Below are 27,645 nucleotides of genomic sequence, written 5' to 3' on the forward strand. Positions count from 1 at the left end.
CTTCATAACAAAAAAGAAGATAATTCACATACACAAAAACAACAACTTGGAGCTCGCTGATAGCTACATCTATCCGCAAGTCTCAAGAATCAATAATAAACAAATAAGGGGCACAGAAATTACTAATGTTGCCAAAATCGAATTCGTGTTTGAAACTTCAAAGACCGATTAAACTCTCATATAAAACAGTACATGAAGATAAATCCAACGTTGGACTCTGTCAAGACAATAATATCTAGCAGTAGCCTCAAAAATCATAATCAACAAAAAGAGGACCAGAGCCTACAATACTTTCGTGTGAATGTTTCTTTCCTGACTTCGGTAATAGAGACGACACACAAGTGACAATATCCTTTACAAGATGAAACCATAATACACTTTACAACAAACACACAAATCTGGATGGTTTCTCATTGCACACTGTACACATGGATATAGATATATATCGCAAAACCCCAGATTTTTCGGCAGTAACCGGTTGGTATTCACAAGGACTGCAATGCACCTGTTATTTCTTAACAGACTCAGGATCATTGGATTTTCTACCTGAGTCGGTCCGATCAAGTCGAGCTCCTCTCCAGAGTGTTGACTTGCTTGATCTTAGCAGTAACCCGAAGGCTGATGAGCATGCTGCTCTCACAACGGAATCTTGTGACCTGGTCATTTTGCTAACCAGCGTTTCAAACACCTGAACAAGAGACAGGCTTGAGAACTAATAAAGATTTATGTGCATGTTATATGTAGTTTCTCTAATATACCTGTGGGTAGTAGAGAGAGATTATGTGCTGATCCTCTGAGAGTGACAACATGGTGGTGGAGAAGTGTATTGCATTCGCCTGAATAACTGGCCACGGTGCATCAAAAGCCTGCACCGGGTAGTAATCACTTCAGTTTTTTTGTATATATAGTTTATGTACGAATTTAGCAACTATGATGATTATTCGAGGAGAGCCGAACCTGGATGGTTGAGGCCATGTAAGTATCAACTCTTTCGGACTCTTGAACCAAGTGCTTTGAGAGATCCCTTACGAAGTTTTCATAGTCAGTCCTGAAAATGTAAACAATTTTAGAAGATCCCTTACGAAGTTTTCATAGTCAGTTCACAAAATAGATTTGGTACTCATAGGACCGTGAGACATACCTATCTTCAGAAGCAAAAGCACGTGAATCATAGAGGCTAGAATGGTTTATTATGTCCACAAGTGGAGCAAACCGCTTGAGGGTTCCCTATTCAAAAAATAACAGATATGTAAACTAAAAGTTACCTCAAACCAAACAAAGGAGCAATCGGCTATGGAGAAAATTACCCGACAAGCCTGTCTTATGCTAGGATCATCGTCATGGAGGTGCACTACCAAGCGTGGAAGGGTGGAATGAATCTGATATTAGACGTTTTAATCTAATGAGCTTTAGATTAAAATTGAAAAATGTTCTTTCCTCGACATCCATATTATTTTAAAGGAAACGAAAAGAGTATGTGTCACCTGCTCGACAAATCCCTCCCTTTGCCCTCCAATAGCATATTTACTTAAAGCTCCAAGTGCTGCAAATGCATTGGCTCTCATCTTCGGGTCCATACTAACCTGTTACAAATTGGAATTTCAAGTAAAATTAGTGGCAACGCACTCAAAAAGAAAAAATGTATCTGATAGTATAGTGAACTGGTTTTGCAATTTTTCTTCTGTTCAAGCTTGAGTGTGGCCTAAAAGCTTTATTTTATACTAGTTTCAGTTAAAACCTTTCAGATAACTTAAAGCTAGACCTTACCTGAAGGTTACGAAGCCGAATAGATAAATTCAGCAAGATAGGTTCAACAGCATCATTAGAAGCTGACTCTGTGACCTGACAAAAGAAAACACGCATATAGAGTTCAACCAAATTGCTAATAGATCTGACAGTCAGAATTCAGAAAAATTGAGTTGTTAATGGGTTTGAACATTACCATCAACAAGCATGCCACAGCAGTTAGTTGCACAGACTCCTCCAGATCGTCAAGCAACACTAATATTACACCAATAACTTGAGTTGTGTAGTGGTTCATACAATCAGATGGCATCTGGCAAAAACAGGAAGCAGCTAAGTGATGAATCATGAATAATAAATTTGGGGGAAAGACAAGCAGCAGAAACCAATTTAAATTTCGCAAACCACCTTAGTCCAAAAACTGGTTAGCTATCCTCTAATATATGTCACAGGTAACTCTCATAGCATCAATATGCTATAAATATAGGGAATATATGTGTATAAACTTGTTTTACTTAGTGGAAGATAACACATCCCTGATCCCCATAATGAGTGATTTAGGGTTTTTTAGAAATTAACTGTTGATCTAACATCATTATCATAATCCAACAGGAGCATATACTTTATGGTAAACCGACTAGAAAGAAGACCATGATAAGGAATAAAGCTGATCCGTATAACTCTTTCATGCCCTAATACTCTTAGACAATCAAGATAAGTAAATAAAAACTGCTCAGAATTACTCTTACTTGCACTAATCCTCTTAGACAAAGGCGCCTTACAGTCGGAGAATCATCTGACACATGTCGGCAGAGTGCTTCGACCATCTCCTCCATTACAGAACTAAAATCACCACTGCAACTCAGAAATATTAGTAGAGGAAATCTAAGAAAATAAGGCACCAAGGAAGTGCTTTGTTCATGACACATGTCAGGAACGATGCTTCAGTCCTTTGACTTTCTTTCCTTCACTTTTATATACACATGACTTCGAATTAAACTTCTTTTTCCAAACAGAGCTTACTAGCTGAATGGGTACACGCATCTAAATCAATGTGTCACTAAGCCGAGCAAAATTACAGAAAACTACACCTGTAGGAAATAAAATTAAAATGAAAAAAAAAAAAAAGTTTTCAGGACATCAAAACATTATACCTGTAGCGTATAAACTCTGACAATGCAGCGGCAGCAGCTTCCCGCTGAAATCTTTGTGGACGGTTTAGTGCTTTCGTTAGAATCATGCAAATATGTCGAACCTGTAACACCAGTATTAAAACTTAAGTTCTACTTCAGTCTGAATGGAAATTGTAAACTCCTTTTTCTTCATCACTGAATTTTTTTCTTCTAAATTACTGTCTTAAAAAGGTTTCAGAAACAAAAAGTACAGATGCGTAAGCAAACAAGTCAGTTAGGCTGTCTTAAGAATAGGTTCGGCTTCCCTAATCTCATTCCTTTTTCAGACAGAAAGAATCCCTCATGTGTACTAAACTACTATGCGCATATATCATGATTCCCAACAAGAATGATCATGAGAAAGTCCATGTTGCCACCATTGATTTGACTACTCAACTAATGAACCAATGGTCAATTGGTGAGACACAACAGTTATAGGCGACAAAGACCCTGAGAAACACAACTGCATCAACTAGGTACCTCCTTCGGTCTCTTAATTGAAATGCATCCAGCAATATGGCCAATAAGATCAACCCATTTTTCTTTTTCTCTTTGCTCCCCATTACGAGCCAAAATCTAAGTAAAGATAAGAGAATCAGTTTATCATACTAGAAACAAAACAGAACCAATTTAATGTTAAAGTTAAAAGGTACCTTGCCCATCTCCAGATCACCAACACACTCACAGAAAGCCTGAAATGAAGTTAGAAGTACTCTGCCAAGAGGGAAACATATTACAAAGGCTTTACTAAAATAAGAGTACCAATCGCTATCTGCCTACAGTTCTCTTGAAAGTAGAGGAGTTACCGTAATGGATCTTGCTGACCAGAACTTGCAAGTCCATGACAGCTTCCCAATAGAAGAGTAAGTGCCCCAACGACAGAAGAGTAGCTTTTCTCAACAGCTTTCTTTCCAATTTTTCCGCCACCTCTGGTTAATTGAGTATATTAGCCACCCAAAATGCGTCTTGTACTCTCAAGTAAAATTGATGGTTTATGAAAGGTACCGAAAAAAAGCAGTGAGAGCAAAAATGGCAGCTTGAAGAATTTCATCTTCTACATGTGTTTCAGAAGAAGAGCTAGTATTCTCTCCCTTATGTGGATCACCTTTAACTAAAGAACTACGATTGAGAATGGATATTAAGTGTTCCATGAACAAAACTGAAAGTTCCGTATGTTGAGAGAAAGCCTGCATCAAAATATAATTGGCAATGAGGGGCCTCGTCAAACTACAAGTCAGACAATTATTCCCAAAATTTCGTTAAGACTTTTGTAGAAGATGATATAATCATGAAAGAATAGAATATAAAATAATATCATGTATGAGAATAATCTCATATTATAACAAAGTTCCAGAGAGAATGGTACTTACATAAAATGCATCTTGCATTGGCCAGCCACCGCGCATCCGAGTTATGTCCTTTGTCACGATGTCTTTTCCAGCAGTAGCCAACACTTCATTAAACACAATTGATGATTGTGTGTTCTCTGCCAGCGCAGAGATCTTCATGTGATTAAGGTAAGCAGTAATACACCAAGAGCATACAATATAAATGCTAGTGAGTTTTATCTTATAGCATTATCACATTTACCGGCAAATCGAATTTGCTAACAAAATTAAGTTAAGGATACAGCTCCAATAGCTTCGACACGTAAATTCTTATCAGTTATATGAACTGCTGCCGAGAGTAAGGACTGAGTTGTCCTGCCAGAAGAAAACCAAAAGAAGAAAGGGGAGCAAGGTTATCAGATAACAATGTAAAAAGGACTAGAGCCCGTCTATGAAAGAAAGCTTTGATGTACCTTGATATATCATTGTCACTAAGCTGACTCCCTCTTCTTGAAACAAATTCAGTAACCGCTTGAATGGCTCCCTCAGCAGATTGCCTGATTTTGTCACAGATAGCTGCAGTGCAACTGTGCAAGGCTGCTACAAGCTACATGACATAGCACAACATAATGGGACCTCAACTATCCAATGAAACCAGAACTTATATAAAAGAAGGAGAAAAACAAACCTCATCCCCCGTTAAGAGAGAACATATGGATGAGACTATTCTGTTAAAAACTTCGGATGGATCAATTGAGGCATCCTGAAAGTGGGTTCAAAGAAATCTTACACCCTGAACATGAAGCATACAAAGGAAAAAGACATAACTCTGAGCCTAACCACAAAATGCTTACACTTTTCAAAATGGCAATGACATCCTCAAGGGAAGACAGGGCTTTATAGGAGTCTTCAGAATCCAACCCGCTTGTGAGTACAGCTTTTGGAAGGGAAAGGGAAATGCTGAAGAACTGGTCAAGAATCTAACAAAAATAATAGTAGGAGAAACCATTAGAAACTCTCAATGTCACCCTAAGAATAAATGCTGACCCATCGTTTTGTGACACAGTTGATCAAAATAAGTACTAATCAAATACCTGTGCAGAAATTTTTCGTACTTCAGAATTTGTGTCAGCACAGCGTGGGAGATAGGTTATGACCCTATCTCCCAAACACAATACCTCGCGGTCAGGAAATAAAAATACCGCTGTTGGTCAAACAAAGGAAATTAATTAGCTCGTACATAATATATGGAATAAAAATCAAACAAATAAGGATATCTTCATACATGGTAGATTTGAAAAATTCCCCTGCATACTGCGGTCTGCATACTTTCTATGTGGGCAATCCCCAGAACAACCAAGAGCACAATAGCCACCAACACAAAGCTTACGAAACTTTAGAAGCATCTCATGAACTGCCACACAACCTCTTTTTCTTTGATAATCAATGGGAGACGAAACATATTGATCAAGCTGTCTAAGCAGATGCAAAAGCTGCTCCGCTCGACTTCTTCCATCCTCTCCACTAGTTCATGCACATATATCATTGAATAAGCGACAAAAAAATACCTAAAATTTGTACACACACTTGTAGTAGGACTCAATATTTGAGACTACAAATCCACTACCATAATCACTGAATCTAATCTAACATAAGTAACATGTAAGTTATGCAAGATAATAAAACAGATCAACTGAACTTATAAGAGAAAGGCAACTAGAAATTAAGTCTCTAATAAAGTACTTTAAATAACTAAAGTAAAAACTGAAAGAATAAACCTAGAACATGGAAAATTTTATGTCCATTGAAAACTTCAGTTTTACAGAAAGTATTTCATCAATGGAAATAATAAACAGATCAAGAAAGTTGTCCTCAAATTCAGAGAATCTGCAGCCTCATAACAGCTTGGCGAATTTAAAACTTGTCAAGTAAATACCTTGTAAGGAGGATGGCACACAAGAGAGTCACAAGATTGTCTATAAGGGGACTGATGACATCTGATGGATCATTAGGCAAAGCAAAGAATCCCAGTGTAGCCTGTCCAAGAAAGCAAGTGTAAATCCAAGAGAAAATATAAATACAAAACATCAGCACTAATCTCATTCTTTTCTTTTTAGACTTGGTTCAAACGAGAAACTAATCACCTTCATAACACGATTTCGAGTTTCAACGGTCAACTTTGGTTCGACAGAGACCAGTGTTGTGCATGCATTCAGAGCGAGTGCCTGTACAAAATTTATTAGAAAGAGAAATGGTATCTGCTTCGTTGAAAGAAATGTCACTTGGTACAGATTCTTGACATAAATTTTCCTACCTGGGTGTGTAGAACTTCGAGACTAGATTCTGCAAAACCTTCATTTTCATCTCGGCCCATCAAAGTCAATATATAATCAAGCATCTGATCTCTTCTTTTCAATGGGAATGTAGCACCACTTTCTGCAGCATTTATGACAGCACGACCTTCACACAAAGACACAAAAGATCAGGGTCCTATATATTCTCCAGATTCCCCTAGCATTATACCCCTACCATGTAGAGCGGTGTAACTTGATAGAAAAAATCAAAGAGAGGAAAGCAACAAATCGGTCATCAGAAGAATGACTCCATCATCTATATTTCAATGCTGTACTAACCTAATAAATCAATAGCAGTTATAACAGCTTGTTTTGCTGTTTGCTGCCGCACATGAAGAAGCCGTGAAAGCATATTAGTGCCCTGTGGTACATACAAACGATATATGATTATGAAAATGGAATTTGAAAATAAAAGTGGTGCAGAAATAAATAACAAGGTCACAACAGTTCAACATAAATCACTGTCTGGTCACAAAAAAAAAACTACTCAGATTTCCAACTCTTCACGATAATTTAATTTCATTAGATGGGTTTTCCTAGAAAGACTCAAAGTAAATCTGACGCATAAGTTATAACAGATTATAGAAAAAGAAGCAGGATGGAAGATTATAATCTAAATTGAGATATGATTCATTTGAAGATTTAGAAACATACGACAAGTGCATCTATTCTGGCCTCAATAACTGATGACGGCGCATATTTTGCAGCATATCCATACATCAAAGCCAAAGCAGCATGTATATCATCACTGTCTTCCGTTTTATAGCTCTCAGAGAAGAGAGATAAGATCCTAGAATAAACACAAGAACATTAAGTCAGTTTTCTCATAAATTTTACAAACCTGTTGTAAAAGTGACCAATTCTAGAATGCCTGGAAGCAACTATATGACAAATGAAGAAGCTAATTTTCTAATATCAGGAAACCTTTTGATATAACATTTTCTGCGTGTGCAACTGAAGCTTTAAAGGTCCAACTTAATACACACATAAAGAAGACTTGGGATAAGCTAGAATTTCAAAACCTTTAAGATACAGTCTTCCACTACTAAAAGATATATGATGATATAGGTTAATTAAAAGAGAGAAATAAAGTAATAGATTCGACAATGAGTGATAGATAGATATGCAAGCATGTCTAGATTTTTAACATTATAAAGTATATGCGGTGATGTTTCATTAAGTCAAGTCAGATATACCTTTGGAAAATACTCTGCCCAACATTATCCACAATTATTTTCAGCTTTTCCAGTACAGTGTCCAAGTGAGAAGCCGCGACCTACGCAATCAATTAGCATATTAACATAGGCTGAAAATCAACATCTGAGAGAGAAAAAGGCAAGTACACTCAAAATACCAGCCCCATGGCCTTCGCTAAACCAAGTCTATTTGCAGGTATAGAAATGTCTGCCTGTTCGTACATCCAGTCAATCTTGTCACGAACATAGGCTCTATCATTAACTTTCTGGAGAAGTATTCCGATACACCTGAAATCAAAGCACAAGAGGTTTACGTCACAGTTCTTATCTCAATTATCAAAATAAATACAGCTTTCAGAGAGTTTAAAACTTATCAGCCATCTTCAGAATCAGAAAAATAAGCACTAAAATCACAAGGAAAACAAGCTTGTTCAGCCACATAGTGAAGTACACATCACACAAAGAATATATATGTACAGAATCAATCTAGGTATTGGCATGTCTCTCCTTTTATAAACTTTGATACTATGGTAAAAAATCAGAAAATCACCAGATAAAAAACTCCAGAAAGTTATGTCAATCAAGTAATACATTTTAAAAATTTTGAAGATTAATAATGCGACCCACATGCTGATTTGATGTCAGAAGAAATCAACAATCCAAGCCAACTATATTTTCTCAGCAACTAACGTCAAAATAGTGCACCGACAAAACGTAGAGATACTTCAACTTCATCAGAGACCTGACAAAATGAAAAACCAAGAATTTTACCGGTGTAGAAGTGCTGCATGGTCATCATCCGGAGAGTAAAGAATGTATTGTTTTGCAAAGGCATTTCCAAGAGATATAACCCAGTCAGCATCCTGGGTAACATCCAGTGATTCTGCTAGAAACTGTATAATAGAACAATGATTAGAAGTAATATACAGAACAAGCTTGATTAGTCAAATTTATATATATATATATATATATATATAATGGCAGGCTTTAAAGAAACTTCAGCTCAGAAAGATGTTTTTTTTTCCTTCACACAAGTTGAATAAACTTACATTGATTATCATGTCATCCCAAGTTTCCTGGTAAGTTGGATCAAGCTTCAGATCTTCTGTGTCAAAGACATACGCCTTCATTTTTGGAATCTAGAGCTTACCAAATGTGAAAAATAATTAGGGTCACGTGTAACAAGTCAATATGAGTAACTAAGAAAAGGCAACAATCTTCAGTAGCTCTTAATGCCGTCATAATTTAAGTCATATATCTATCTACATGAAATATGATGCGAAAAATAAAATGTACTAGAAATTTATGGTGCAATCTGACCATACTTTGCTCTTAGTTATCTTGACTGGAAACCAAAATAATATAAACTAGAGTTATCTTGAGCAAACAACAGTGTACCTCATCTTGCCAAAACATGCTGATGTTTTTGGGAAAAAGAGGGGATAGATAGCCAAGGACCTGAAGGAAGTAACAACAGAGTGGTTAAATAAAAAGATGCACATATAAGCTACTAAAAATAGCAGGCCCTAAAATGATCAAGCATTTACTTGATGAATACAGAAAGTATTTTATGGAATTATGGGATGTAAAATGTGAGTCTATAACAGGGTTTCTGAAGTTACTGACACAAACTTACCGTCAAAATTTGGGATGCTAACTGCTCTTTTGCCAGAGGGTTGTGCAAAAGAACCACCAAACGGGTAAACAACTCCTGCAATTATAATAAATGTGCATACGTATTTTCAATTTTGAGATCTTGCCATACACGATAAATCTTATAGATCATATGAAAGGTAGTAAGAACAATTTTACCTCAGGGCTAGGAATGTCAGCACGAGCTTTACACTCGATCAACATGGGGGTAGTTGAAGACCTACGACGACAAAGTTCAGATATGCATCTACAGACCTATCAAATTATATCAATAATAATGTTAACTCAGGTCAATCCTCTGAAAGAAAACAATCTAGGCAACAAAAGAAAGATCTTACTGATGCAACAGCGCCAGTGTAGACCTTAGGGATAATCACTTTCAGTAGGAAAGGCCAAAGAATGTACTGCAATTTCAAATACACTCTTTAGCATTAAAACTTGAAAGCTATAAGCAATGAGATAGTTCTATTATAAAAGACAAATTTGTCGCACCTCCATCTCCGGGATTGTAACAGTCAAGAGCAGAAGACCTTTTCCACAAACTGCTCTTAGCTGTGTTGGACTAACTGGTTCCGCTTTTGCCTAAGAGAAATATTTGTAGCTCACGTCAAATTCTAGAAAAAGAAGTAATAGAGTTATGTACTCAAAACAACACTAGCATATGTGCTCCTTATATACAGTGGTAAGAAGACTCCACAACTTGGAGCAAGTAAATAAGAAGACTCAATAACACAACCTGGAACAAGATAGCAATCATGTTCCAGGGTGGTGATGTTAGATTATTACTAACAGCAACACCCAAGAGTCAACCCCAACACTTTTCTCAATTACTTTCTTAGATGGAGACAACAAGTCGCTAATTTAAAAAAAAAAAAACTTTAGCAGGGTGGATGAAATATCTAAGCACCAGAAAAAAGTGCATGGTTAATGGCAACAAGTATACTAATTCTTCACTGCATTTGAAACACTCGGCAGGACGTGGGGATACCTATATACCAGCTGCCTTACCCTCATATATCATTACTTTCAGATAAATAACAACAAAGAAGGCAGTCCAAACTCAATACCAAGTGTTATGTTATATGGTCTTACCTTCAGATCGTCACTCTCTCCTATTGCAGAATGGCGTACAAGGTATTCAACAAATAATTCCCCAGATGGACCGGCCAGATAGCAGTGTGAAGCCATGACCACGATCAACTGTCATCAAAGCAGAAGCACAATGCTAGAGCATGCATATTTTAGTAGTAAATACGAAAATCTATGCCAGCTCAGTACCTCTGAAAGGGCTTTTCGAACAGCTAAACTTTGCTCATCTAACAAAGACCTTGCAGTATCAACCAAAAGAGGCTGTTTTGAGTGCCATGCTTCAAACAACCTCCGAACACAATGCAACATCATTAAGTTGGGATGGCAAATTAACTTAAATTGATAAGTTATACTGATAAAGGATAAAAAATACACCTCGGAAGCAGATGTTTCAAGATGCAAAGAGCACCAAACGTCAAAGGGTCTTCTTTCAACTTGCATTTCTGGTGAAAATATACAAGGAAGACAGGGATTTCAAATATATAAGATAAAAAGCCCGTATAAAATATCACACAGATGTGTGGCAAGGAATAGTTCTTGAGTCTAATATGAGTGCTAGGTATTGCCACTGTTTCGCATTGCATATACAAAGAATATCTAGAGCCATATCTATCAAACAAAATATGTCCTTACGTTAAGAAGAAATGTAAACAAATCCTCAGGGTAAACCAAGCCAACAGTCAGAAAACACCGCTGCACTTCATTGTATGTCTGCAACAAAAAGAATAAAGAACAGGCAAAAGATTAATACATCGCTCCCAAAATAAGGCTCAAACATGATAGAAGCCTGAAACTTTTATGGTGCATTAACAGCACACTCTCACCCCAACCCTGCAACAATAAATAGAATGAAAGCGATCAGTGACTTACCTTTCGTCCCACTGAAATATCTGAGCACCTTTTTCTTTCACTATTGATACCGATCACAGGAAGAAGTGTTGACAGCACAATTGTGAGGTCCTGACAAGAAACAAAACTTAACTGAGACATTGTATAACAAAATATTTATTATCGTTCCAATACCGCATCACATCCAAACAACAATGTACCAGGTGACTGTAGATAAAGAGGCACCTTAGCAACAAAAAATGATGGAAACACCATTACCTCAAAATCAAGCAGTGGAGGACCAGACTCAGAAAGTAACGAAGCATTTAAAAGGTTGTGAAGACTACATGTCGCCAAAAGAGCATCATCATGATCTTTCTTATACCTAAAAAATGAAAGAAAGGAATGAATGATCACTACAATTAGAATTAAAAATAAAGATAAGTTTACACGAAAAGCATCTCATGCCTTGGTACATAATTCTTTCTAACTTAGCAAAACTTTCACTTGTGGAGCAATATATGAAGCAGACAACGAATTTACTATTATATGGACCTTTGAGAAGTAAAGCTTGAGATAGCATAAAAAAACAGAACTTACAGTTCAAGTATTGCTGGAATAAGCCTTGGTAATGCTGATTTCAGTTTTGTCCGCGTGATAAGACCGACCATCTGACCCAGAGCGTCTACAGTAGATACTCGTACCTTATTCAGCAAAAGAGGCACACTTGAAAATCACGAGACATGTCTGGAGAACATGTGAACAACCAACTAGAAAAATCTTGCAGAGATTTATCTCTCCATATTATGAATTTCAAAGAAACATTAAGGATGGGGGAAGACAAAAAAAAAAACGAAAACAAACTTTCCTTTCTTCTTTGATCTTAATAAAGTTACCTACCCTCTTTCTCCATTGTCTTTGTTATAAAATAACAGTCTGTGAACATTTATGAACCATGTTCTTACCTTGGTAATCTCTTGAATAATATTTTTTAATTGAAACATGCAATACTATTAAAACCTAAAGTGGAGAAAAATGCTAAAAGAGATCAGGGACTCACCTTATGATCTCGAGAAATTGCCCAAACTCTCAACAATAGCTCAAAAACTGAATTCAGATTTGACCTGCATCAGATGAAGCCCTTGATTTGAGAGGGGTTCAACACAAAAACTGGTAGAAATAAACAGAACAAAGAAAGTGGTCTCACATGACATCACTGTCAAGCGGAGAATCTGAGGTAAGATCTGTGATGTATAGCCACGCTGCCTGAGACCAGCACTTAAATGCTAGACACAAAGTCAAAGATTCACATATGAGAGAAAATAAGCAAAAAATAAGATAGTACAAGAGACTAGCTGGGGTATTTAAATTATACAAGCTCTTCCTTCTATTTGATATTAGCACAAATTACATGATATATGTTGATCATCTCTTCCAACATTATAGAGCGAAGATGTACAGATCAACAGGTGAATAACCTACTTTTATGTTAGAATGAATTAAATTGCCATATTGTTCAGCAAGAAAACAAACTCTGACCTGATGAGCCTTCTATTAGGCCAGAATAACTAACCTAATAGGTTGGGGGAGGGAAATTGGCACAAAGTAGAAGTTTCTATAAAACAGTTCCACTCCCTAAACAAAAACCGATTACAAAAATGTCACTGTACCATTTGCAAATATTGGTCGGTGTAAGTCCCGAACATTCCCAAGAATAGGCGACACCCTTGAAAGTACACCTTTCAGGCGTGGAGTGAACTGCAAAGCTTCAAAGGAAATATGAAAGTAATTCAAAATATCAGAGAACTGCAAGTTCTATAAACTTTTCAATATGAGAAACGAAAAAGTTAAAAGGGCCGCGAATGAGAGTTAGAAATTAACCATCAGATGAAGCAAAGTCAGCAAGTATTTGAACCATAGCAGGTGCAGCTGTAGCCGGACCAGACAGATGAAGAAATATTTCTTCCATCATCTGTCCATATCAATGAAAAAATATCAGATAACTTGGATTTTATCCAAAAAAAAAAAAAGAGGTTGGTGAAGGAAAATCAAGCCCCACGTCTAACGGAATAGGCTGCCATCTACCTCATAAATGACAGTAGAGAGACACTGGACCAGCTTTATTCATGACACTATCTAAAATGCCTCAATATAGAAGTTAACATGATGATAGATGAAAGTCTCTACTATGGTTTTCTCATCAGCTACACATCTTGTGTCATGCAATCTATCAAAGATAACCACCTACTCCTTTAAATTTAGATTCACATATATGCGGAGCCAGGAATTAAATACGGGTTGTTAATGCATCACCACCAATCATGTTGTACAGTGACCCTCTTACAGCAAGATTTTGTCTATAGTAAAAGGCAACAACTCAGGAGTGTACAGTCACATGGAACTAACCAAACAGCTGTTTTCTCGATGTCAAGATATCCTCCTTTGAATTAGCAAACAGGGAAAAAAAAAGACTTACAAGATCAGGAAAATGTGTTCCAATTGAGACGAGCAGCATTGAAGCTTGCCTTTGCCAATCAGCATTTAATTCCTATGTTATGATGAACCATTAAAAGATCCAAAATCGATCAGTAAACATATACGAACAATTGCGAGAAAGTTTGTAAGCATTGCAATAAGTTTACCCTGTTTTCTAGAAATTATGTTGCTTATGTTTGATGAGAATTTCTCAATCATCTAATCATGAATTCTATATGTCGAATTTCTAGGTAACCTCTGCTACAAGAATGAGCGGCATATGGTTCATCTCATGTCTAGCGCATAAGAAGAATCCACAAACGTTCTTAGCCTTAGGCACATAAATGCCACAGACGGTAGAGGGAAAAAAAACAGACACATTGAAACAGAAAATGTGAAGAGTGAAACGCCTAGAAGTATCATTTATGATTCCATCTACGATTCCAGCTTCACGATGTAAATCTGTCTAACTAGTCTAACTATAATAAGTATAAAAAAAGAAATCTTTAACATTGGTTAAGCCTTCAAAACACACCTTGGAAGATATTATCTCAGCTGTGGCAATCTTAGCAAGCTTGCCCATGAAAACTGCATCACTCTCCCCTTTCTCTAACACACCGACACTAAATGCCATTACTTGAAAAACCCCAGCCATGTTACCAAACCGCTGCAACACCGAACAGCACCAAATTTACGCACCAATAAAAAGGAAACAAAAGACAGCCAAAAGAGAAAGAAAAAACAAGCAAACAGAACGTCACCCTTCGTCCTCCACGAGACACAGCATAGCAACAATCAAGAACCAGAAGCGGATTCCTGGAAGAAAAAAAACACACACAACAGTTCAGTATCAGAGATCTTCCAATACTCATTGTGCATGTCTTGTTTATGAAGTAAAGGAGATAAATAGTACATACAGCGAGGCAATATCTCTAAGAGAAGCCATGGAAGCTTCTCTAACAACAGAGGAATCATCAGCTAGAGACGATACCAGAAGTTGAACAGCTTCTGCCAACAAAATAAAAAAAGTAAACTTACAGTATTTAGTTTCCTAATCAAAAATCTTGATCAGATAATAAAACAGACATTGCCAAAACCAATGTTGACCCAATTACACAATTCAAGAGTTTCAACCAAAACAACAAATAGACTGATCAATTTGAGAAATCGAAATCGAAGATTCAGGAAGAAAGTTTTTACCTGGTGCAGGGATTGAGCTCCCCAAACTTGAAGAAGCCATTCAAAAATCGATCAACTCCTTCAAAAACCCAGAATTTTTAATACCAAAATTCGACCGTTTTGATCGATCAAGATTTTCAGACGGAGAAGATTCCGACCGAGAGAGGTAAGAAGAAAGAGCCAGCTCTCGGAGCTCGGTAGTTATAATTTCGCGTCGCCTCTTGTCGGAGGGACTTGAATGTTAAAAAGAAAAAGTTTGGGGGAAGAAAACAAATATATGAAACCAATTGTAACCGATGGACCCATACCCGACAAGACGGGTCGGGTATAATAGCGGGTTTTTAAGCCCGTTGCTTTTGGATCATTCTTTTGTTTCTATAGTTAATTATTAGATTGATAAGAATGCTCACATTATTGGCCCAATAATTTAGCGGTGCTCTCTGAATCACTATGTTCTGTTTTTCCAAAACTAATATTTGATCTAATGGTTAAAAAGTAAAGAAAATTTTTGGCTTTGGCAAAAAAAAGAAAAAAAAAAAAAAAAAAAAACTATGGCTTTGAATGGAGGAATGCAAGTGCTGGATGAAGCATAAAGTAGTAACTACTACTAAGTGACACCATTAGGATGATGATCATTTTGGTGTATGGATGGATAAATATATACCTTTGGCTTCTTTTCCATTTTTTTGTATACTACCAAAAATCTTACACAAGTGAGTAGAAGACTCGTTTTGCAAAAGACAAGTATTACCATGACTCGCTTGTGGAAGATTGAGTTCCAATTCCTCCAAACGATAATTTATAACTCTACATTATCTTCGCGAAGGATCGACTAAGAAGGAGAGGTTGAATTAGAGTACTTACTTTTGAGGAAGAAATGGCGGAAGAGTGCAGATTCCATGAGCGATTTTCATACTTCCCAACAGTAGTCTTGTGAGTACTGAGTACATGTTAGCAAAACGTACATTTCTCTAGTCAATTGGCTTTGCTTCTTCTTAGCATTTTTCTTATGTTTGCTTCTTCTCACCTTCTTCCTCCTAAAATTTTTTTATTTCTTTTTCCATAATGTGATGTACGTTTAGGGCTTGAACCTACAAGAGTTTCCTTTATTTAATTATTTTAATGATTTAATTTTTTCCTAAATATTTATTTTAAAATAAAGGTAAACTTGTTTCTTATTTTGAATTTGTGATAGAGCATAAATTTCTAGTTTATATTTTACGTTGGCGAAGAGATTATTTAATTAGAAGAGATTATTTAAAAATGTGGAAGAGGTAATTATCTTTTAGAATAGGAAATTACATTAATTTAGAAATTAAATATATACCCTTGACCCTTCTTCAGTTTTTGTTTTGGGCTAGGTTTAGTTTTTTTAGCTATAAACGCATAAGGCTCGAACGAAACACAATTTGATATTCTGAAATCAGTTTTCAATCACAAGATCCATTATTATCGGAGAGGAGAAGTTTCCACCGCCTTCACTACCATCCCACTGATCTCAGATCGTCGTCTCCAACAAGAAAATATGAATTCTCATGGTAAGAGTAAGAGAGATGGACATGGAAGGCATAAGAAGCAGAGAGATGAATCCATTGATTTGATTTCATCGGACGAAATCAAGGAGTATATGGCCAAAAGGGCTCTGAAGAAGGCATTAAGTGCTTCAAAGAAGCTGAAGAGAGAGTCAGTTTTTGGGTACTCCAATGATTCAAACCCTTTTGGTGATTCGAACCTAGCCGAGACATTCGTGTGGCGGAAGAAGATTGAAAAAGATATACATCATGGAGCATCACTGGATAAATTCTCTGTTAAAGCTGAGAGGAGAAGACTTAGAGAAACGATGGCAGAAGTTGAAAATTTTAAGAAGAGAAGAGAAGAGACAGCAGAAGAGAGAGCTCGACATGAGGAAGATATGGCGTTATTGGCTAGAGAACGTGCTCGAGCTGAGTTTCAAGATTGGGAGAAGAAAGAAGAAGAGTTCAAATTCGAACAAAGCAAAGTAAGGTCAAAGATTAGGTTACTTGAAGGTCGAGCGAAGCCTATTGATGTCCTCTACAAGTACGTGGATGATATGGATATTAAGCTCAGTGAACAACCTTACATGGTTTTCAAGGGACTAAATGTTAAAGATATGGAAGACCTTCATAATGATATCAAAATGTATCTTGACTGGGATAGAGAAACTCCAACACGGGTACAGTATTGGGAGGCGCTTAGCGTGCTATGCGATTGGGAGTTAGCTAAAGCTCGTAGAAGAGATGAGGAATTGCTTGCTGCTCAAGAAAGGGGACTACACGCTGGTGTTGAAGCTGATGTGAGAGAACTTCTTGATGGGAAGACCCACGCGGAGCTTGTACAACTGCAGTTTGACATCGAGTCGCAGCTGCGATCTGGAGCAGCCAAAGTAGTGGAGTATTGGGAAGCGGTTCTTAAACGCATCCATATATACAAGGCAAAGGCTTGCTTGAAGGAAATAAACGCTGAGATACTCAGGAGACATCAACAAGTTAATCATGTGGTGGAAGAAAATGAGGAGGAGGTAAACGGCATGAATCTATCAGATGAGGCTGGTTCGTTTTCACCAGGTGATGATCGTGAAGAAGAAATCGATCCCAAGGAATACAACACCCTTCTGGAGATGGAACGGATGATTGTGGTGGAGGAACAGAGGAAGAAGCGGCTTAGAGAAGATAACTTGGAGCTTAAGGCAATGAAAACAATGAGAGAAATGGAGGAAGGTTATGTTGTATTTGGCTCTAATGCTGAAGTGAACCTTGATTCCAAGGTATGCAAGTGGCATGACAAGTACCGGCCTAAAAAACCCAAGTATTTCAACCGAGTTCACACGGGTTACGAGTGGAATAAGTATAACCAAACACATTATGATCACCATAACCCGCCTCCAAAATTTGTTCAAGGGTACAAGTTTAACATCTTCTACCCGGATTTAGTAGACGACACTGAAGTTCCCACTTGCACTATAGAAAAAGATGGGACAAGCTCTGAAACTTGTATAATCCGGTTTGAAGCTGGTCCGCCTTATGAAGACATTGCGTTCCGGATTGTGAATAAGGAATGGGAGAAATCTCGTAAGAAAGGTTACAAATACACGTTCGAGCATGGGATTCTACATTTGTACAACTTTAAACGACTTCGGTACAGGCGATAAACTGGTCGGAGTTTGGCTGGAGAACACAAAACTGGCAATTATAAGACTTTGGCTAGTACTGTTTTATTAATCATTGGTCGCAGATAAATGAAATGCGTTTTGTGCCTAAAAGATATATCTACATGTTGGCAGTTATATCTTAAAAAGTGGTAGTTATCTTGTTTTGTGTTTCTCTTCCTTTTTGTGCAACGTTTTGTTTGGTGTTTTAATTTCTTTACTTATTTTTCCCTTTGTTAATTTTTGGAAATGTTGTGTGTTGATAATCTCTTCTTCGTATGCGTTAATTCGTGATGATGTTTGGGTTTTTGTTTTGTTAAACCGTACTTCCCATATAACACATTTTCTTTTAGTTTTGTAGTAATAGAGCTTCTACATACAACATCTTGAGATGATAGCACGAAGTCTAACATAGAATTTTAATGGGCACAAAAATAAAGCAGTATATGGTAAATGTCACCGAGAAAATGCACCATGAAGAGCCCGAGAGGGTACGTTATTTGGGTCAGTATCAAAATCGGAAGACAATCACTGGTCAGAAAAGAAATTACTTCTCCCAAAGACATATATATCGGCAGATTTTTTTTTTTTTTTTTTTTTTTGCTGGCAGATTTGGTTTGTCACTTACTTTTGTATGATGTGTGTGAGACTGTGAGTTAAGCTTCTCATGTGTTAGTAAAAGCATTAGAATTAAAAGTTTATTTACACAATGATCACTTATAGACATGGCCCAAAACTCAACCACTTACTTGTTTAACATAGATGAAATTTACGATTATGATTAACTGAATATGATTTTGCGGCCGCTTGATTTATACCCAAACTAGCATTAGGAGTATTTATTAAAATTAAAATATATGTTGGCATCAAACATTTATTTTGTTATAATCTAAAATATTTTAATAATTGGGGAATTTAATCAAATACTAATATAAGATAGTATGTATATTTCATAAAGCTGTAACAAAAAGTAAAAATAAAATAAAAATAAGCTACTAATCTAATTAATTGGTTGGGGTGAGAATAAATACACGTGTAAAACAATTGCCAATTAGGTGGAATCTATATATATAATGGGAGAGTTCTCTCTCTATCTAGGCTATCCACATCATCATCCACCACATCTTTAAAATGTTCATTCAATACATACTTATTTTTATTTATTGTTACTTATGATTATAAAATATTTAAGTTAAATACAAATGAATTAATATTATAAGTGAAAAGCAAAGAAATATAAATTAATACATAAAAATATAATTTAAATTTTAGCGAAAAAATGTTTAAGATTAATCATATTTAAAAAATTATACACATTTCAGTTTTATAATTGATATATTAAAAATCAATATGATGGATATTTCAGTTTTAAAATTGATATAATCAAAATAAATATGATGGATATTTCTAAAATTGTATGCAAGTTGAAAGATCATACATTTATTAGCTTTTAAAAGAAAATATAGTAATGATTCATGACATACTCAAAAATCAATATGTTGGGTAATTCTAAAATTGTATGAAAGTTGAAAAGACATACCTTTTTTAGTTTTCAAAAATCTATATAGTGAATTAGTGATGAATCTTATGGCATATTACTAATTAAAATGATAGTTGATTAGTTTGTTAATTATAGTAAGCCAAATGTTAAAATATAGCTAAATAGTATCGTGTATAATAATTTAAAACAAAACTAAAATATAATTATGTATACTTTTAATTTTTAGCTTATCATAAATATAATATAAAATTATATTTGATAGTAATACAAACATTATGCACTTATTAAAAATATAAAAGTTTATTTTAAAAATATCAAAAATAGGCAGAAAGAGCACAATTGCAACATTGAATTTAATAAGATAGAAAAAAAAATAAAAAAAATAATAGAATATGAAAATATCAGAACTGAGTGACAAAATTATTCTCAGAAAGCTAAATTCCTAAAGAGAAAGTCAATATATAAAATAAGATATAAATATATATATATATATATATATTGTGCTTCTAAATACAATATATATAAATTGGAAAAATAAACCACATTTAAAATATCACATTTGAGTTTTGAAAATTATAAAAGAAAATGTTATTCAGAAGAATTCATGCACTAAAAGACAAAATAGATAATGAACGGTCATAAGATACTAAGTCAATACAAAAAAAAAACGTCTAATATATATAGCGTATTATAAATAGATGTGTAAATCTATACAATTATCATTTCTGACATTTATATTATATTTATATAACCTTTTTTACCGATAGAATTACATATAGTTTTCAAATAGTATTGTAATAAAAAATATTTAAAATAATGTAATTTATAAAACTATAAAAAAAATTGAGTATATATTACTAAACCCACGCGTTGCGTGGGTCCATTTCTAGTCTCCCTTCAATTATCCAGAAAAATTGAAGGTTTGATGTTGAGACCATGGAAAAGTGATAAGCAATTAAACGTGAACTGTATAATACCGAAAATTAAACACTGATCCAAAACATAGAAAATTGGATGATACCGAATGAAAATCTGGAACTGTTTTTTGATCTGCCAAGAGCTTCTGAATGTTTTATTGAGCTTGAAGACATATTTGGCGAAACTGTAAACAATTGAAATGTTATCTATTAAGCATGATACAGTTAAGTAATCTTTGACAGCTATAACAAAATTAAAAAAAAAAACTGAAATTGGAGATGGTAAATTGATAGATCGGGGTGAAAAAAGTAACTGATTTATGAGACTAATCGATGTATGATGATGAGAAGACCATCTTTTTCTTTTGTAGATACAGTAGTTATCGAAATTTTGGAGGATAAGAAGTGGAAGAGATAGAGATCGTGGGATGAAAGAAAAAAAAGAATTTTGAGAAAAAAAAAAGCCAAATAAAAACGGTAGATATTAGATATGAATACACAAAATCCTCCGTGAAAAAAAAAAAAGAGTAAAAAAAATGTAATAAGCTGATGTGTCAATCAGAGAATGTATTGAAAAAGTGACTATTGATTTAATATAATTTGATATAAATCAGTTTCTTCTAATTTTGATTTTGCCGCTTTATTACTTTTGAAAATAACTAAATCTGGTAATTTAACTACTGTCAAATGAATAAACTTGTGGTTAGATGATTGTATTCATTAGGGGTCCTAGTATCTAGTATATTTTAAAATATCTTAATTTGTCAACGTGATTATATTATTTCTTCGCCTTAAGAAGCCATTTAAATTTGCATGTATACTTTTTATCGCGGGTAAGAAAAATCATTAAAATTATTATTTAAGTCGACAATAATAATGTGATGTGAACTCTTTTTTCTTAGTTCAAAAAGAAATCAAAAATCTTTTTTCTTATTGGCTGGCCGGATTAATAGATTGGGCGGTGTGGATTGTAGTTGGCCGACTTAACGATCATATTTGGAAATATTATTGTTGTTTTTTCCCCCTCATTTTTGTCGGCTTAACTATTTTGGGTTTGGTTTTGACCTAAAAAACAAAAACAATTTTGGATTTAATAGACAAATTTACTCTCTGTTGTTTATTAATTTTGTTAGCTGAAAATTCATATTGGTCTAAAAATGAGATTCAGTTTAAATTAAATAAATAAATTATCATAATTTTAACCAAACATATTAAAGAAAAATATAGTCGATGTGAAATCTAAACGAACTTATATACTCTCTATTGTTTAAATTTGTAAAGATTTAAATAGATAAACTTTGATACTAACAAATAACAAAATGAAGCAATGAAGAATTATAGTAACACGACTCTATCAACGTACATACGTTCTCAATCTCAGACATTCACTATAAAATTATTAAGACTATCTTATCTTACAATAAGATTCTATCGCCACACTAAAACGCCTTTTAACTCAACATCAACAAAACTCTAGCATTAAACGAGATACATGTCTCTATTTTTGATCCAATAATAAACATACACTTTAAGTTAATCCTCTTAATTCTATCTTTGATTTCTGAAAACAATCTAGAAAACCAAACATGATAAAAGCCAAGCAGTGGTAATTCTAAGAAATTCCCCTGGAGAAAATAAGAGATGTCTCCTACGTTAGACGTGTGTTGTACCGAGAAAATGTGTGTTCTCGCGAGCAAAACCGAAACTAAAGCCTCGTTTATTTTCTTATATTGATCATACAGATTCGTGTCTCTTATCTCTTTTGCAAAACTAACAAATTCCTATATAGTTGCCTGAAGATAATACTATTTCCCAAATAACAATATTGTCATGATAAAAAGAAAAAAAAAAATCATATTATCATGTCTTCCAAATATTTCATTTTTGTTTTATTTAACGATAGACATTAACAATTATTTAATTAAGAGCACCTGAATATAATAGTACACCGACCAGAACCCCACACAATTCACAAACTTGAGAAAGAGAGAATAATGCCCAAACTTACCAAACCTAACCATTTTCATAATTAACGATAAAAAATAGTTTCGGTAATATGATGATGTCTTTAGTTAACTTTTGATTACTTTTTTTAAGTATTAAACAAAACAAATATATTAAAAATCGTTTTCACCTATCTATATAAAAATGTTCAATACATATATTTGTTCAAGTTTTATTTATAAATTAAAACGTCATAGCTTAGAAAATCTACTGCAAAAATTGAAATCAAAACTAGTATGGTCCTTATGGATCAGTTTCATGTTTTTCGTTTTTCTTTTTGAAATGAAAATTTGAAAATTTTCCTAAAAAAATACATTGTGGTTCGATTTAAAATTTTAAATAAATAAAATGGTTCAAAACCAGATTAGTAACGTTCATAAAAACTGAACGACTTTAATTATGTCCACGTATACGTTTGGCTCTTTCAGCGTTTTAAATAGTTAATGCTTTGAAATCTTAATTAGTTGTACAAGGTAAGGTAAACGGTCCAAAAATGCTTCTTCTCAGAAAAGGTTTAAATTGGAGGGGAGAAATCATTAAAGAAATCCAACTTTCAGTAAGTGTCACAATATATGACAAATTCCAAGGATTAGTGCGTTGGAGAAGTATTGTATAACATGGTGAAAGATATATACTAGAACTCTAGAACATCCCTCACTAGAACATTCGTGATAGACCAAACATGCCATTTGATGTGCACCATCAATGTTCTTTGATGCAAACCACCAAAAAGAATGGATCCACCTATCAATCCACCTCAATCTAGGTAGTTCTAAAACCACACGACTTTATACATCAAATAAAAAGTTTCACATGTTTATCAATCACAAGTCACAGTATGTTTGAAAGAGATGATAGAAATAAATTTCTGAAATCGACATTGTAAGATATCAACTTTGTCCCGTGTTGTGTGATAGGATAGTTGGTTTGGTATCGTATTATAATTTTCTCTACACACACACGACTCATGTTTCATGTGTTAAAAAACTTAAAATTAAAGCAATCGCTTTAAACCCTTCCAATTTATATAAACCTGCAGGCTCTTTTTTATTTAAATAAAATTAGATCAATTGTATGAACTTCGAACTGTACAAAAAAACTTCAAAATGGTTTTAGCTATATTTTCAAGGCTTGTATAATAAATAAAAGTTACCACACTGTTAAAATATGAAGTATTATAAAAATATGAAAATTAAACAAAAAACTAATTTATCACGTCTTCAATTATTATTATTTTTAATAAATAATATGACATTTTAAATTTTTATGAAAAATAATCACTTTCTGGCAGTACCTCTCAGCCGATTTGTAAACCTAAACCGCCCAAAAGGGACAGATTGCATCGTGGTGGTAGGACATTCATAAATTATTATTTTGCCTTAAGTGGAGGGCCGTCACAATACTTTTTGCCCAAATAGATAATTGGCTTGCAAAATAAAATGCTAAATAAATATATTATCTATTTGTATGATATATGAAAAACTGTGAGATTGGAATGTTAGAATTTTGTTTTTGGGTACAAGAGGAATGTTAGAATTTGATGCCATAAAAATTAATATTCTCTATTTTTCTATGATGATAGAAAAATTGGTGCCATAAACAAGATAACATCTTATAATTTTCTCCTATACGTGGAGAGCGAGTTGAAAGAATTGCGATTAGGATGAAGCGGAGTGATTTGGCATAGATATCATTGATGCTACATAATTCTACTAACGATAATATAAAAAATATCATAATATATGGTTAGCATGTAATGTCACTTCGAATATCAAATTCATAAAAGTAGCCGTGACTTATCTACACAGAATTATTTATGTTTCAAGAACAAAGACCCAAGAGAAAACAACGACATTTATAACAACGAAAACAACGACAAACAATAAATAAGAAAGAAACAAATGGCTATAGATTTGAAATATTTTTAGTAACCACCTTTAGTTATAATTTTGTTACGGAGCTTATGTTAAGTAACCCTTATCTAATAGTTGAGTCTTTACAATATATATTCAAAAAGATTAAATTCTACCACTAATCAAGTAAAAACCTCTTACCAAAATAGTTGGAGAAAAAACAAGAATAAAATCGTATTATTTTCCTCTAGAACTCTCGATCATTCGAGAGAGAGAATATGAAAAAGGGACAAAAGCTCTATACATGTACAAACATGACAAGTCGTTATCCGCCACGTAGATTGGTCGGTTCCGCTTCGCTGGAATTACAGCGATGTACTTGTTTAGCCTGTTTTCAAAATTATTTAAATCTCTAACCGCTCCAATCAAATAATTTCCAACAAAAATTAATAACTTATTAATAATTTCTCATCCGGTAACCGGTCACCAAAATGGCGCCACCTCAGATATAAGTAAGGGCACATAGTAGAACCAGAAAAAATCATCAAATCCATCTCTCACTCTTCTAGCATCTTGGCAATTAAATCTCAGCCGTCCGATCATGCCGATCAGAAACATCGCCGTTGGCCGTCCTGATGAAGCAACCCGTCCCGATGCCTTAAAGGCGGCGTTGGCTGAGTTCATTTCAACTTTGATCTTCGTCGTCGCCGGTTCAGGCTCTGGCATGGCTTTCAACAAGCTCACTGAAAACGGAGCCACCACTCCTTCTGGTCTCGTAGCTGCCGCACTGGCTCATGCCTTTGGACTCTTCGTCGCTGTCTCCGTTGGTGCTAACATCTCCGGTGGACACGTTAACCCTGCCGTCACTTTCGGTGCTTTCATTGGTGGTAACATCACTCTCCTCCGTGGTATCCTCTACTGGATTGCTCAGCTCCTCGGCTCCGTCGTCGCTTGTCTCATCCTCAAATTCGCTACCGGTGGTTTGGTATGTCAAACTACCCTAAGCCCCTTTATTAGAATGATTTATCTCTTTTGACCTAACTTCTTCATCAAGTAACTAATTAACCTTTGGAAATTTTAGGCCGTGCCGGCTTTTGGTCTCTCTGCTGGGGTAGGAGTGTTGAACGCTTTCGTTTTCGAGATCGTGATGACATTCGGGCTTGTTTACACCGTCTACGCCACAGCTATTGACCCCAAAAACGGGAGTCTTGGAACAATTGCTCCCATCGCAATCGGTTTCATAGTTGGAGCCAACATCTTAGCCGGAGGAGCTTTCTCCGGAGCCTCCATGAATCCCGCCGTGGCTTTTGGACCAGCGGTGGTGAGCTGGACGTGGACCAACCACTGGGTCTACTGGGCCGGTCCTCTCGTCGGCGGTGGAATCGCTGGACTCATCTACGAAGTTTTCTTCATCAACACCACCCACGAACAGCTCCCAACCACCGATTACTGAATTAATCTCTCTTTTTCTCTCTTGTGTAATTTTATTCGTCTTTGAATTTGAATTTCAATGTCTTTTTAATTTCCGTTTGTGTAATTTCGAATCATCAAGGGGTTTATGATCGTTGGATCTTTTAGATGAATCCTCGTCCGTTGGTTTCAAGAGTGGTCATTAGAATTTGCAACTATAATGTGAATTATGTATCTATCTCATCTTAAGTTTTCACTTGAATTGCAATTTTTCTTTGTGCCATTTTGTCAAATTTTTAATTTCCGCGTCACACATTAACTTTAAATACAGAGACTATATATTAGTTATGTATTTTTGATTATGACCGAATTTATAAGAAATGAGAAAACAAATTATGAGTACTATACTATAGTCGTGATTTTTTCCTGTTAGATAGCAGACTAATACTTTCCGTTAAATCATTTTTTAGAAAAAAAACTTGAGAAACTTTGATACAAGTTTCGATATACTTAAGTCTAACAAAATTCACCATATCTTTAACAAAAAAAAAAAAAAGGGAAGAAGACAAAATTCACCATATGTATGTGTAAAAGTTTGAAAGTTGGGATAGTTGGCGTTTTGCAATAACCAATAAGGAATAAAATGAAATTGTAGGGGTCACTCAGTGAGGGTTACTAGTCAATCAATACTCAATAGTGAATACTGCTATTCTAGTTATTGGGAGAACCGGAGATCGACCGAGATTGATAGTTTTATGTTGCTTTGTATTTTCATTTTGTATAGGGTGTGAATTAAGGAAACAGAAGCCAACGACAAAATATTGATTTTTCGTTTTTACTTATTTTATGCAGTAATATTGTTTAGCAATTAAACGAGATCTCAAATCTCAATCATACATGTTGAACTGGTCCGAACAAAATCAAGACATGATCCGATGAGATGCAAAGTTTGACATTTGGCCTGTGTTTCAAAACAGTGATCCAATTCGAAATCCCTTCATTGGCTTATGTCTTAGTTTTTGTTCAGATAATTCGGCAGGGAAAGAAAATTGTAAGGGGCTTCGGATCTTTGTAACCAAAATTAGAATTCTGTTTGGTTTGGTATTTAGAGATATTTCAAAATCTTTGGCCAAATGTATACGGATGGGCAGAAGCAAGCACGTGAAAACGCCTGCACCAATTTTGAAAATTTCCACAAGCAGAATCGTACACTGGTGCAATTGCCGACATAGTAGCTTCTGATTAAGCTTTTTTTTTCTATACAAAATCTTTGTAAGTAAATATGCTTCGTTACATTAGAGTATCTATCTTTCAAATGTGATCACCATTTTTCTATAGTTAGATTAAGAGATGATATGAAGATTTTTTTTTTATAGGCCATTTTATATACTTTTGTATAATTTTGGCCAAAGAAAATTTATATATCATATTATCTAGAATGTTCGATAAAATATTCAGTACCCATGTGCCATTTTGGAAACTTTTACCTAATGTTTTTGTAGGTTTCTCTTTCCCTTTCCCCTATAAATGTGTAATTTCTCATCAACCTTTTTGTGAGTGAATAGTATAATAAGAGTACACTCATAACTCGTACCAAACCTTATGGTCCTTTTTCAATCATATGGCTCTCACAAGTCACAAATCTAGTTCTTCTTTTATTAATTAGAAGAGGTCGGTCACATGAACTAAACACAAACTTTTCTTTCACCATTACAAGCAAAATATTTAGAGTTCAATCCCAAATGAAAGTTGAACCGCATCAAACTGTTAGAATTTT

General features: G+C 34.9%; 3 protein-coding genes across 4 annotated transcripts; 2 read left to right on the forward strand and 1 right to left on the reverse strand.

Annotated features, from left to right (window-relative positions):
- Nucleotides 1–148: 148 nt before the first annotated feature.
- Nucleotides 149–15,263, reverse strand: LOC9317536 (protein SHOOT GRAVITROPISM 6). 2 transcript variants are annotated; one of them, XM_021030109.1, is made up of 51 exons: nt 15,039–15,263; nt 14,756–14,846; nt 14,600–14,654; nt 14,374–14,505; nt 13,840–13,911; nt 13,245–13,335; nt 13,034–13,129; nt 12,571–12,649; nt 12,424–12,487; nt 11,964–12,067; nt 11,643–11,748; nt 11,406–11,495; nt 11,169–11,246; nt 10,911–10,978; nt 10,725–10,824; nt 10,539–10,646; nt 9,939–10,028; nt 9,785–9,850; nt 9,606–9,701; nt 9,430–9,504; nt 9,192–9,251; nt 8,843–8,932; nt 8,565–8,686; nt 7,952–8,081; nt 7,794–7,873; nt 7,252–7,387; nt 6,877–6,958; nt 6,558–6,703; nt 6,388–6,468; nt 6,180–6,280; nt 5,529–5,767; nt 5,338–5,447; nt 5,098–5,223; nt 4,932–5,006; nt 4,717–4,850; nt 4,546–4,618; nt 4,286–4,417; nt 3,921–4,102; nt 3,722–3,844; nt 3,569–3,629; nt 3,396–3,491; nt 2,898–2,998; nt 2,493–2,598; nt 1,943–2,056; nt 1,768–1,842; nt 1,485–1,583; nt 1,308–1,379; nt 1,142–1,227; nt 958–1,048; nt 759–866; nt 149–688 (listed from the first exon to the last, which is right to left on the reverse strand). In XM_021030109.1, the coding sequence occupies exons 1-51, from the start codon at nt 15,076–15,078 to the stop codon at nt 509–511; spliced, it is 5,112 nt and encodes a 1,703-aa protein (XP_020885768.1). In that variant the 5' UTR covers nt 15,079–15,263; the 3' UTR covers nt 149–508. The 2 variants fall into 2 exon arrangements, with proteins under 2 accessions (XP_020885768.1, XP_020885769.1); XM_021030110.1 differs by lacking the exons at nt 13,840–13,911; nt 14,374–14,505; nt 14,600–14,654; nt 14,756–14,846; nt 15,039–15,263 and having other exon boundaries at nt 13,034–13,121; nt 13,245–13,329.
- Nucleotides 15,264–16,254: 991 nt separating this feature from the next.
- Nucleotides 16,255–18,754, forward strand: LOC9317538 (cactin). The gene has a single exon (XM_002879580.2). The coding sequence runs from the start codon at nt 16,543–16,545 to the stop codon at nt 18,184–18,186; it is 1,644 nt and encodes a 547-aa protein (XP_002879626.1). The 5' UTR covers nt 16,255–16,542; the 3' UTR covers nt 18,187–18,754.
- A 6,104-nt stretch (nt 18,755–24,858) lies between these two features.
- Nucleotides 24,859–26,150, forward strand: LOC9315694 (aquaporin TIP1-1). Its single transcript, XM_021027801.1, has 2 exons — nt 24,859–25,443; nt 25,540–26,150. Exons 1-2 carry the CDS (start codon nt 25,060–25,062, stop codon nt 25,909–25,911), a joined length of 756 nt encoding a protein of 251 aa, XP_020883460.1. The 5' UTR covers nt 24,859–25,059; the 3' UTR covers nt 25,912–26,150.
- Nucleotides 26,151–27,645: the final 1,495 nt, after the last annotated feature.

Source organism: Arabidopsis lyrata (assembly GCF_000004255.2).
Source record: "Arabidopsis lyrata subsp. lyrata unplaced genomic scaffold ARALYscaffold_4, whole genome shotgun sequence".
Lineage (NCBI taxonomy): Eukaryota > Viridiplantae > Streptophyta > Magnoliopsida > Brassicales > Brassicaceae > Arabidopsis > Arabidopsis lyrata.

Bases quoted from the DNA above. Each gene is read 5' to 3' on its own strand.
- LOC9317536 (XM_021030109.1), bottom strand. From the start codon at position 15,078: ATGGCTTCTTCAAGTTTGGGGAGCTCAATCCCTGCACCAG. The intron at 8,082-8,564 runs GTAAAATTCTTG...CTTTGATTTCAG, and splicing joins CATGCAGCACTTCTACACCG to GTGTATCGGAATACTTCTCC. The intron at 867-957 runs GTTCGGCTCTCC...TACCCGGTGCAG, and splicing joins ACATGGCCTCAACCATCCAG to GCTTTTGATGCACCGTGGCC.
- LOC9317538 (XM_002879580.2), top strand. From the start codon at position 16,543: ATGAATTCTCATGGTAAGAGTAAGAGAGATGGACATGGAAGGCATAAG.
- LOC9315694 (XM_021027801.1), top strand. From the start codon at position 25,060: ATGCCGATCAGAAACATCGCCGTTGGCCGTCCTGATGAAGCAACCCGT. The intron at 25,444-25,539 runs GTATGTCAAACT...TGGAAATTTTAG, and splicing joins AATTCGCTACCGGTGGTTTG to GCCGTGCCGGCTTTTGGTCT.